This window comes from Cololabis saira, chromosome 11 (assembly GCF_033807715.1).
Source record: "Cololabis saira isolate AMF1-May2022 chromosome 11, fColSai1.1, whole genome shotgun sequence".
NCBI lineage: Eukaryota > Metazoa > Chordata > Actinopteri > Beloniformes > Belonidae > Cololabis > Cololabis saira.
This window is the reverse complement of record NC_084597.1, coordinates 38,753,007-38,766,218: the sequence shown is the minus strand read 5'-3', so window position 1 is coordinate 38,766,218 and position 13,212 is coordinate 38,753,007. Positions and strand designations below refer to the sequence as shown.

At 40.1% G+C, this 13,212-nt stretch overlaps 1 protein-coding gene across 3 annotated transcripts in view; it reads left to right on the top strand.

The window, feature by feature from the left end:
* Nucleotides 1-13,212, top strand: part of whrna (whirlin a) — a 210,592-nt gene that overhangs the window by 143,404 nt on the left and 53,976 nt on the right. For all 3 annotated transcript variants that reach the window (XM_061734475.1, XM_061734476.1, XM_061734474.1), the window contains exons 4-5: nucleotides 8,156-8,364; nucleotides 10,767-10,803. In XM_061734475.1, coding sequence (XP_061590459.1) covers nucleotides 8,156-8,364; nucleotides 10,767-10,803 — 246 coding nt within the window. The remainder of the gene's footprint in view (nucleotides 1-8,155; nucleotides 8,365-10,766; nucleotides 10,804-13,212) is intronic.

Sequence of the window (13,212 nt, the reverse complement as noted above, 5' to 3'; positions counted from 1 at the left end):
GTGTGTGTGTGTGTGTGTGTGTGTGTGTGTGTGTGTGTGTGTGTGTGTGTGTGTGTGTGTGCGCGTGTGTGTGTGAACATGCATGGGTTTGTGTGTTTTTGCATGTGTCATCTAGATATAACTAACATTATGGGGAGCTAAATTCATTATACAGTCACATTGTGGGGATATATCATCATAAATTATAAAGTAAATGCAGGTTTTGTTTGAGATTAAGGGAAAAGTGAGCAATGGCTAAGGTTTAGGTGATGAGTCCTCCAGGAATCCCCATAAATAGATTGTGAGTTGAAGCAATCATGAATCATGAATTCATTATTAGAAAAGGGAAATAATAGTCTGTATTATCTCAATTGTTGATGTTTTGTTATTTACCTATAGAAGAGCCTGAGAGGATGAACCTAGAAGCAGATTGATGTTATGACGATGTCTACTTTTACCAGCAAAAGTCATGCCTTAACTTTATAACTCTGACACGAGGAAAAAAAAAAAACAAGCAAGTATGTTGTCAAAGCCTCTAGGAAAAACAGTATTTTGTTTATCTGCTTTTTTTGTATAATATGTCATGTCCTCTCAATTTGGGTCCAAGCTAAATAAGCTGTTAAAGCAGGTTTAGCTGAGTTGACTGAACTCCATGTAGATGTCCTTTAGGAGCAGATTTGCCTTGTAGCACTGCCTTCCCTCATCCCTGGGATGACACTGGTGGTAATTCCCCCCAATATTCAGCACTCGTACGAGCACTAAAAACTTAAAAGAACCTGCAAATCTTTTTATTTTTCTTTCTTTGAATTGTTACTTTTTAATTAGTGCTGTCAAGCGATTAAAGAAATTGAGCGATTAATTCATTAGGATCTGCAATTAATTAATCTAATTCATCTCTTTATTAATCTCACCTAAAAATTGAGAAACTGAGAAAAGCCATCAACTCGAGGTGTTTTCCTTTAAATTCATTCATTATTGTGGCAGATCAAAATATATAACATATATTATATATATATATATATATATATATATATATATATAGCAAGATCATTCACCAGCCTCTGTGTCGCAGACGTGGCTGCTCTCCTCCAGTTTAGTTTGGTGAGGAGCGTTGCTGTGACAACATCGTTGCTGCTAACGTTAGCTGTTGCTGCGCTCGCGACCGAGAGCTTTGCGTAGCTCAACTTGAACACATATCACTTATCAATGGTGCTGTCGGGGCGTTTTACAAATGTAAATTCCCCATTCACTGGACCAACAACTTCCACATGCTCCTCCATTTTCACCTCTCTTCTCCGCTACTCACCGCTCCCTCCATACTTGTCCAGCTACATGGGAGTCTACCAGCGTAGCTAACCACGCCCACACACAGGGACAGCCAATCAACATCCACTTCAAGGTGTGACTGGCCGTTGTTTTCCACCCACAACTCAAGCACAAGAAACCCACCGCACAAACACAGATTTCAAAATAAAGGCAACTCGCAAACATAAAAAGTAAAGTTAGAGATTAAAAAATAGATTATGCGATTAAAAAACGTGTTAATATGCTTGTAATTAATTAATTGCAACTAATGCGGTACTTTGACACCCCTATTTTTAATCTTACAGTAGCTATTTAATTTACTGTATAATAGCCACTACTTTGAGCAGTTATTTAAATGTAATTTTCTTGTAAGTGCCTGGATTTTGTTGTTTTGATTTTTTAAGATTAATAACTAAATCCGGAACGAATGTGAGGTCTGTAATTTCTCGCTAGTGCAACACCTTCAAAGCTTTTTTTTATGGCAGTTTAATATCTTGAATCCAAAATGTGTGGTTCTGTGAACTTTACTGTGTTTAAAGTAGTACAAGTTGAAATTCAAAAGGATTTGCTATAGACGACATCAAAAGTACCACATAATAGGCCTACAGAAGTGAGCAGCAAGGCCTTTCGCTGACTCGAACATGTCTCTGCAAAAACCTTGTATTCTTCCATGAGAAGAATAAATCCACATTTAGGGAAAAATAAAGTTTCAACACGTATTCTTTTATCAATGAAGGGGTTGCCTAATGCCCAAAGATTGGACACATCAGTCAAAAAGTATGACGATGAAGAAAATAAAATGTTTAAATAGTTTTATTTGAGGGGGGGCTTGCAAGGATGAGAATACCATAATTGAAGTATGGCCGTGGCAGCGTAATGTTGTGTCCCTCACAAAACTGATGGCATCATGATGGCATCATGTAGAAGCAACATCTCAAGATGGCTGAGAAGACATCTCAGCCAGAAAGTTAAATCTTGAGCACAAATATGGACAGTAACGCTTAACATACCACCAAATTAGTTAGGAAGTGGCTGAAGGACAAGAAGGCAAATGTTTTGTGCAGACATTTGCCAAAGACATGATCTCGATTATGTAGAAAAATTTTTAGCCAGACCTGAAAAGGCTGGCAAACTATTGTGGAAAAGCTTGTGGAAGGAGACCCAAAACATTGGACCCAGGTCACAAAGTTTAAAAGCAATGCTACCAAATACTAAAAAAATCTGTAAATTCTGTCATTATTCTGTGATTTAGTAAATAGAAATAGTTTTTAATTCCTTACTGACTCAAAATGTAGTCTGATTTGACCGTGAGAGTAAGAGCAGTTGTGTGTGTTATTAAAGCATACCGTATTTTCGCGACCATAAACGTCTTATTTTTTTTTTCAAAAGTGTGTTATTGTAAGGCGGCCAGCATGAGAAATTAAAGGGAGAAGTATGGGCGCGTGATTTGCGCGTGATTTGCGAACGTAGTTATTAAGGCAAATGAAAAGGGCTGGATGGATGAAGAGATGATGAATGAGTGGCTGAGGCAGGTCTACTGTATGTAAGGCGACCCAGTGTTTTTTTCCACGCATCACCATCGCTGTTGATCTGTGACTCTATGCGTGCTCCTCTCACAGCCGATGTGAAAAAGGAAGTGAAACAAATGAACATTGCGCTTTCTGTCATTCCGGGAGGTGTCAGGACTCATCCGCAGCCCGATCGCGAGAGACCAGGAGAATAGCTAGAGAGTATGGTTACTGTTATTTAAAAAAAGTAAATAAATAAATAAATAACAGTAACCATACCCTCTAATATAGCCAGGACGAACTCGCAACGAGTTGTTGGCAGTCGTTCTATTTAACTCCCATAAACAAATTAACTAATGCGCTGCAGCTGAGTGTTCAGAGCGTCGGAGTGTCGGAGCGCGCCCGGCTCGTGCCCGTCGCCCACGCGCTGAGCTGTTCTCCTGGACTCAGCCCGTCGGGCTTCATCCGCAGCCCGATCGCGCTGAGACAGGCAATGGGCACGAGCCGGTCTCAGTGCGATCGGGCTGCGGATGAAGTCCGACGGGCTAAGTCCTGACAGGAGGTCTGACAAAGGAACTCCAACCGCTGGACATCGGTGTGAACCGGCCGTTCAAAGTAAGGCTGCGAGCGAAAAGGTCTGCATCATTTCTGAGGGGCCGCACGGCACGGAAAGTGACTCTGACAGCGAGGAAAGTGGGACTGGCACAGTTGATTTAGCGCAGCTGTTTCATGCAGAAACGGAGGATGAGGACTTCGATGGGTTTGATTAATGCAATAACGATTGAAATAAAGACTTAAATAAAGCACAACCAAACTCAGTTTTGCTCCCGCTCTATTTTTAAATACGCACACTTGTATGCTTGTGTATGTGTTGTTGTAAGGCGGCGCGCCATATGTGTGTGTAGACGGCGGCTTTTTGTTCGGTGCGCCGTGTGTGTGTGTGTTAAATACAGAAATGACACACATAACTGAGGCTGCACCTTTCCACACGGCGCGTCGTATGGTCGCGAAAATACGGTAAGTAAACGTCTGATTTCAACTGTATATGAAGTATCACAGTCCAGGTTGTTATTTATAAATTGGAACATATTAATCCATTATCTATGTTGGCTGACTTGAGCAGAAGCCAATGCAGAAAAGCTACGCAATGTTGTACAATAACTCATGCAGCTAATAATAGTTTGCAGTGTTTGGCTGAGCAGAGTTTAAATGAGAGTAAAATGAAGAGACAGAGAGTGACATTTGGGGAGATTTTTCTTTTTTTTCCTCTCTTTTTCTTTCCAAAATGCTAAACACTACTTCAAGTCTAAATGCCAGACAAAGTCATTTAAAACACCAGTGACTCTGTGCTTTCTTTTAAAAGGAGAGTGGTGAGCCTGTCCTCTGTGGCCAATTTATTGCATAGCTTTAGTGACAGATAAAGTTAATTGAGTCAGTGGTAGGCTCTTAAATGGCGAAACCTCATGACTCTCATTCTGTCACCCAGAGAACCTCTTTGCATTCAGGGCACCCATCATCACTGTCAGCCTGATGGTTATTTGTGAAATAAAAGATTACAATGGACATTCCACTTCTGCTGCAGTTAACTAGCTGTTTATTAGTTTTTTGCCTATTCATCATACCGTTGTGGCTGATCAGCTCTTTTTAGGGTGCATTTTGTGTTTTAAAGGCTCACTGAGGAGAGAGAGAGAGAGAGAGAGAGAGAGAGAGAGAGAGAGAGAGAGAGAGAGATGGTGTTAACAGCTAGCATTTGTTCATTGGCCAATAACATTCGGCCTATGAACAAATAGGCCATTTGTTCATATACCGTAATCCATTCATAAAATCATTCTCCGTTGCTACATCCGAGGCAGAATTTTTGGTTGGACAAAACAGCCATCTCTCTCGTTCACAATAGTGATGTTCGATACCACCGATTTCTTTTCTGATCCGATATTGAGAAAAATTCAGGCTGGTATAGGCGATACCGATTCGATACCGATACATTATGCAAATACAACTAATGTGGCCAGAAAATCTAAAACAATTGGTGTATTTTAAATAACTATTTTAGATAACTTAAGAATACAAGACATCAGAGTCACTTATTTAACTATTTATTTTAAAGTCAGAAGTATACTGAGGTAGCGGCCTCATTCACAATATAGCCGAACTATTACAACAACAAAAAAAGCGGAGTGTTTAAAAAAGGTGTTTCCAAAGGTGTTTCCATCCACTAAAAAAGATCCTAAGTAAAATAATAAAACCATTACAATAAATAAAAGAATAATAAACAAAAATAAGAACTACTATAAAAATGAAAATGAAAAAAAGTAGAACCCATCAGCAGCGTGTCATTTAGACAAAATCTGAATAGTGTAGTTACTTTCCCCCGTATTCCTGTTCATGATATACATTACCACAAATGACTGAAGTATCAAAAGTATTGATATTTTCATTTGAGAATTGATTTTAGAGCATACAGACCTGGTATCGGAAGTATCAATATTTCAGTATTGATCCGCACATCACTAGTTTACATCAATAAAAAAAGGGTAGTTTTTACTTGCCTTGTATCAAAATTTAAATCAGTGGATTATTTTTTTTAGACTTTGCATTAGTAACAAAGAACACTTCAGAACACACTGCACACAGTGTAGTGAGGGTGCATCGTATTTTTATCCCCAAACTGGCAGAAATCCGATCCGTACTGCCAAAACAACCCAGAAAGCCTTTTCTTTATTTATCTTACAATGGTTAAGCGGTCTGCTTGGGGCACTGGTAAAAGTGCCACCCGCTTCCCAGAGAGAATCACAGGAATACATTTCATCCCAAAACCAATGATGAATTACAAAAAATGTCTGCTAAAGCTATGTGGACGGCCAGACTCGCAGTTCAACCCTTCCACCGTGCTATTAGCTAAACTAATAAAAAGATCTTCTTTTCACCAAAAACCTTTTTTTTAAACTCACTACACAGTACCCAAAGTGTTTATTTTTATTCATATCTAGTTGCTGTTGATTTTCTTTGGTCCAATATTAAGAAATAAAGTGATGTAGAACCCTGTTTTTACAATGGGAGTGGACAGGAGAGTGGAGGCGGGGCTTGACAAAGGGTCAATTATGTTTTGATCCAGCATGGAGGAGTCTCTGATTCATCTCAGAGGGATCAAATTTAAGACTGCAAAGGAAGAAACATTTACGTAAGAAGTTTTCGCTAGCAAATATAGGAAACATTTGTTAACCATTGTTTTTATATGCTAACAGAATGGTGAAATGGCATCACCGTAATGAACTAGCTAGCGGTACGGTACCTAGCCTCCTCAATTCTCACTGAAGTGGTGTTTGTTAGCATACGTCTATCATATTTGTTATACTGGCTAACTAGAGACCTTCATAAACACAGACCATTGTTACATACATTTTGAAACCATAGATAAAATATATTCACCCAGAATCTTAGCTTAGGTTGTGTTTTTTTATATCAGTGGTTAGTGCCTTGATTAGCACTTTTTGCCAGTGTACATATATATATATATATGTATATGTATATGTACTTGCAATGCTATTGTGGCCATGCACAAGAAGAGACGACTGACACCAGGAAACCACTGCATGCCCCACCATCCACGCCAGGGAAGCACCATATCTCCCCCAGGAGCCAGAATAGACCAGCCCAGCGCAAGCATCAGAAGGATTCTGCTACCAAGATTATGCTAAAAGAAGTTATTTTCCAGCTACGTTAAAGTTCCATTTAAAGGTATAGTCAGTAATGTTGGAGAGCTAGCAAGATTTCAAAGAGGCACCTCCTCTAAGCCCCGCCCCCTCCTCCCCCTCCCGTCAGCGCTCCGTCCAAAGCCACGTCCCCACAAACTTTGGGAACGCGCATTTGCAGGAGTCGAGTTTTCCAGGACATTTTGGACAGCACATTTTCAACAAAACTACCCCATGTCTCATTCACCTGTAAGCGAGGCCGGTTTAGGAGGGGGCAGGGGTGGGCTGTGCCCACCCAAACGTGCGTCCTGCCCACCCAATCAAAGTTATGGGGATCCTTTATTTTTTTATAATTTTATTTTTTTATAAATATAAAAAAATATCACAGAATATCTGTACTGTTTCTGATTGGGTGGGCACTGCGCATCATTTTTAGACACAAATATGAACGCGTACAGCAAAAGTTGTGTCTCGGCGGAAGGACCTGACGTCCCAGCAAAAGAAACACAGAAGTGTTCAGAACAGCACACAGAGTACACACTGAAGGCTGATTTAAGGTTCCGCGTTACACCAACGCAGAATTGTGCACGTCGCCGTGTACCCTACGCCTTAGGCTACGGCGTACCCTACGGCGTAGCCGTGGCAACAGCCTACAGCAGCGCACCACCAGCCGCATCGGCGCTCTCCGCCCTCGCCGGGATGGAGACGCCTCCATCAACACAGACCCCCATACTGGGGAGGTGGTATTTTTGGCTGCTTTTTCTCGTTTTCTGCGCCATTCTTCAGCAAACGTGACTCGAGTGTGTGAAGTTTTCCGGCAAGATTTTCGACGTGACGAGTGCGCGCATGGGACAGAGGGGGGCGTGGGCGGGACTTAAAATGAAGGCATCTGATTGGTTCTTTCCCCCCTGCCAATCCTCCGTCCTCTGACCAATCCGTGCCATTCGGTGCGCAAAAAACAGATTGGTCAGAGTTTTTACAGGATTAAAGCTGTCAGAGAGGTCGGATTTTTTTCTTTCCTTTTTCTGAACACATTATTCACTGGCTACTCTCAGGATGGAAGGACCATTTCACCCAGTATAACAATAAATGTTTTTGAATACGATTACAGACTATACCTTTAACTGACTAACCTGCTTTGTAGCAGATTTCCAGTTTATTTTCATTGATTCACATATATTTCTTGTTTTTATTAAAGTATACTTGTTAATTCCCATGGAAAGTTTCCAGCTTCGAAAAGTAATCAAATTTTGCACCCCTATTAAAGCTACAGTACATGAGCTCATTATTTTAGACAGAAGGCCATCATTGCTCTTCTTCTGCGACTTTCTCCAGGCTAAGCACTTTCATACAAAGTGAAATTACCCGTGAAAGCCATTTTGGTTGCATATTAAATAGTTTTGGTCTTGAATGTGTCAGTGAGGAGAGTGCACTGTGTTCATCTTGTATTTTATTATTTTCAACAACATGAAAATTAAAGAAACTCACTACTTTAAATAAGGCCCCCTTTTGCTTTATTTAACATTTTACACATCTCCACCACCTCCATTTGTTGCTACCTCTACCTATGACCTTCAAACCTGTGCATGCAACAGTCTTTGTCTGGTCTGTCCTGGCCGCCTTGTTCATCCCCACCCACCGTGCCTCTCTGCCCCCCCCCATTCCTCGCAGGTTGGTGACCAGATCTTGGAGGTGAACGGCCACAGCTTTCTGAGTATCCCACACGACGAGGCCGTCAGGGTCCTGAAGTCGTCACGGCACCTAATGATGACGGTAAAAGACGTAGGTCGCCTACCGCACGCCAGGACAGTGGTTGGAGAGACCAAGTGGATCACCAGCTCGTCGATTGCAGAGAGCTCGGCAAACAGCAGCATGGCGAGGTGAGCTATGACTGGACATTAATATTCTGGTATTTTCAGATATAGCAGAGGACATCTGGAATCTTTATTATTTATTTTTCGCAAGAGAAGGGCCGGTATGTTAAAGACTAACACTTCTGAACCTAACAATACATCCACAGTGACTTTCTGGTCATTTTTCCAGTGACAGATCTTTTTTTTCTCAGTTATTGCAGTGTTTCCTAGAAACACAGCTGAAAGGAAACAACAGGTGGTTGTTAGTTGAGTACTCGTTTTTATCACAGTGTTATCCCTCTGTAGGAACAGGACCACTTAGCTGAGTTGAGCTGAGTTAAACTGCGCCTCTCCATTTCAGTCCAACCATTTTTTAGCTAAAAAAAAAAAGGCTGTGAGACAGAAGCATTTTGTCTGATCTTCACCTGTTTGTTTTATATTTTAACATATACAATTCTTTACATTCTACAGCTTTGTTCTGTGGTGGGTGGTTGTGGTTGTGGTGGACGTGCTATCCACAAAAAATCATACACTCATTTACACACACAACGCTATTCTACACAAACAATAATGCAATATCAATATCACACAACACCCATCACCATCTCCAGTTTTTTTTGTCCGTCTTCACTGTTTGTGATTTCAGTGACAGAAGTGACAGAATCTGTCTTAGGTCCGAATAAAGTTTGTTGGATTAGACAAATCTTGTTAGTTTGTTAGATTAGACTGTCAAGAGTGCTGGTGTAGGTCACTTTCACCTCCGTGCTCACCTATTAACAAAAAAACGTACATATGCTGCAAGATATGCACCCTCAACACTAACCCACCATATATAGGTTGACAGTTGCAGGATTAAAAGAAAATAGCGATGGATGGTGCATCAGAGTCAGCATCCGATCCATCGTTTGGATCTTAGTTATTTATCCCGTTTGTTGGCAGTGCGATTCGCTTTGTCTGGGTAAGATTAATTCCACCTTCCTTTTCCCATCTCTTTTCCTCCCCTTCTCCACCCACTTTGATCAGTTTGACAAATATTTTGTCAAACTAAGCCAAAGCTAGTCAGGCAACGAGAAGGCCCGGGAAGCACAAGTGGTGTCCCTCAAAAATTTATACCGACATCCCAACGAAGACAAAGATCGTATTTTCTGTTTGATTTTAAATTATGTTTCACTCTTCAAATGTTGCCTTCACCCTGACATTTGACAGCACTGCATTTCAACATTTACAAACATGCCACAGTGTGCATAATTGCAAGCATCTGTGTTGTACATAGTTTGCCATTTTTATATAAAAGTAATCTCATCAGCAGCAAGAGCAGACTGCTGTTTTTGTTTTTTTTTTGTCATTTCATCTGGCACGTTGGTAGTTTTCAAACTAATTTATGTTCTCGTCTCTGGTTGAGAAGGAAATTATGGTTGCAGTCATCGTGTGTATTCGTGGACTTGAGTTGTTAATTGTGTTGTTTACTGTCGAGACTTGAGTTATTTCACTCAGCTGTGGAAAAAATTGACATGTGTTTTAAAGTCCTTTCGTTTATGCATCAGAATGACAACATTTTACATCTTTAACATTATTGAATGAGTTGAAAGCACAAAAGCTTTCCATTTCCAGTTAAAACGCCAATCTGAACTGCACTTTCCTCTACACCTGTAAGGAATACACAAGCCATGATGAAAACCTAAAACTCTTGAGTGCTCTACGTTTATCATCCCCTGATACTGTAGATTAGAATTACTCTCAAAGATGAAAAGCTGTCAGTCAAGATATTTTAAATCCTCTTTTCCTCACTGGCAAAAGTGCGTGTGCGTGTGCGTGTGTGTGCGTGTGTGTGTGTGTGTGTGTGTGCGTGTGCGTGTGTGTGTGCGTGTGTGTGTGTGTGTGTGTGAGTGTGTATTTGTGATCATAGGGGGACCGTACTTGCAATTTGAATGATTTTGTTATCTTCAACTTCTGAGTGCTTTGACAGTTCTTCTGTCTCGCATTATAGTGCCTTAATAGTTCAATTGTAGTTCAATTTTTATTATAAAGAGTCGGTTCACAACACATTTTCTCCAGAGGAAGCACTGAAGTTCAATCAGTTCAGCTAATCAAATACAGTCCGGTTCAGTCCAGTTCATATTCCAATTAAATACAAAAAAATGATTATCATCTATGATCCAGTTTAGTATAATTGCACACTGTCGTGGCATTAAGTTTTTCATATGTGCATGCAGTCAGATGGCTCAGAGACTGCATGCACTGCAGGATGCAGCAGGGGTTCATTACATTTGCTCAATTAGGTTTTTAAAAAGTACGATTTTTCCAATACAAAGCAGTCCACAATATACATATGAATGCACGTGTATTTGCATATAACGAGCAGTGCGCGTGTTATTGTGCGCCTGTGTTTGCCTCTGATTAATCCGTCCTATTCATCTGTCCCCATGCAGCTTCTCTGTGGACCCAGGAGCCTCTGCCGCAGGAAAGGTGAGATTCAATATTAATCAAGTCTTTATATGTATGTGCACAGTTGCGTGTTTGTGTGATTGTCAAGGCGACTGATTATCTCTCTGGCTGTCCAATCTGCCGTTGATTGCGCTGCTAGATGTGCGAGAGAGATGACATTGATATTACTGGTCACTCTTGCTGTTCTCAAGGAACGAGATGCGCTAATCTCACTCAATGCCGTGCTTATACCTTCATTTCCAGGCTTTTGAATGTTTAATGTGTACTGCAGACTACAAATCATAAGCCTTAATATTGTTGTGATGAATCATTGATAGACACAGTCTAGTCTGTGCTTTTGCATTGTGGATTTTTCATCTTTTACTCAACAAATGCAGTAGTGTCCTTGTACTGTTTTCCGTGCAAACTTTACTCTGACTGGCGGGTATTTATTTGTTTATTTATTCTAATACCTCTTGGACAATCCACTCAGTCTTAAAGTCAACAAGTTTAAAATGACGTGAAAGATCACATTGATGGTTTACTTTATGGCACTCATATTTTGGCTCTTGACAGACCTTTTACATTTCAGATATGGTAATTGATCTTTTCAGGAGAAACAGGAGCAGTACAACAGTGATTTGGATTCCAGGCTACAGCCTGAGTGTGTCCTAGGCTTTTAGCACTGTGGCTCAGAGCAGCACAGTAATAAACTGAGACAGCACTTCAAGTTCAGATTTGGGCTAATAACACCACTTGGGATTTAAAGGGGAAATATTATGAACAAAAAAAACTGTGCTGTGTCTGAGAGCATATATTTTGATGTCTGAAGTCAACTATCAACTCATAAACTCTGGGAAATAAGAAAAAAAACCACCCTGTTGGTTTGTTTGAAAACATGTCATTCAGAGTTGCAGGGGATCGGTATGTCAGACGCAGCTCCGGGTAGACTTATCCAGCCTTCCTGTCCTTATCTCTAGCATCAGCTTTAAATCTTCCTGCTTTACTGTACCACAAAACGGGGAGGTTGGATTTGTCTTGCTCTTCCCTTTTGCGTTGCTATGAACTAGAACTTATATAGTTTTCGGAAATGAAAAAAGATATCACGCCCTATCAGTAGGGATGCACCGATTCTACTTTTTCAGTCGTAATCCAGTACACAGGGGTCCCAAATTATCCGCTATCAATCCAGCATCACCAATCTGTGGAAGATGCTGGACAGTGTTGTTCTTGTCGGCTATTTTTTAATTTTGTTTCAGTCTTAGTCCTGTTTCAATCGCCGTTGTTATTTTTTGTCATATTTAGTCGAACTCATCCTTTTTTTATTTAGTCACATTTTTGTCGACTAAAAGTCGAGCATTTTAGTCTTTGTCTTAGTCCATGAAACCGTGAATTTATTTGTTTAGTTTTAGTCAACAAAAACTATTTGCATTTTAGTCTAGTTTTAGTCTGACAATTTAGTCTAATTTTAGTTTGACAATTATTTTAGACATCAGTATATCTTGCTGGTTGTTTAGAACATTAAATCAACGTTGTGTTGTTGAGTGTACTGTAGATTTAAAACCCGAATATTAGTAAAAACCCGAATTTTGACTGCATGTAAACGTAGTCAATGTCATTCCAATCCAAAACTATCCTACTTTAAACAAAAATGTAATTGCAGTCTGAATAATTGTTACACTCTGACCCCTTAGCGCAAAAAATGCGCTTTTCATAAGGTAGCTATAAAACATATTATACATTAATAATATATTCTACTTTAATTGAGCTAATTTCTTTCACCAATATCTGACCTAAGTATTGATATCAACTATTCATGATTTTTTTTTAAAGATTTAACCCTTTAAATGCCAGGTTTTATAAACTTTGGCTGCAGTCGCAGCTGTGTAAACGACTCAACAAAAAGCCGGAGTTTGTTTATGATTCTCTCTATGGCTGCACCTTTCATGTGATTCAAAATGCCCCATGTTTGGATTTATTTGTGTTTATGGACCTCTTGTGCAGGTGTGTGTAGTGTGCATTTATACAAAATAATCTTAGAGGGGCTTTGAACTTCTGCACAAAAACCATGTGAATGAATGAAAACAGTCGCACTTCAAAGCCTTTGCTCATAATGTCATAAGGTCACACACACACACACACACACACACACACACACACACACACACACACACACACACACACACACACACACACACACACACACACTAACTAGTAGACTATTTTCGGGTAGGTTTTATTGTAGTAACATTAAGCTGACAGTACACTCAACAACACGACGTTGATTTAATGTTGTAAACAACCAGCAACATACTTTATATTAACTTAGCTTACCTTGATTTTTAGACCTTACCTTGAAGTATGACCGCACTGCTCCCCGTCCGTTAAAATCAAGCATTCCGTTTTATCTTCGACGTCAATGTATCTAAAATGTTTCCAGACATCTTCCCT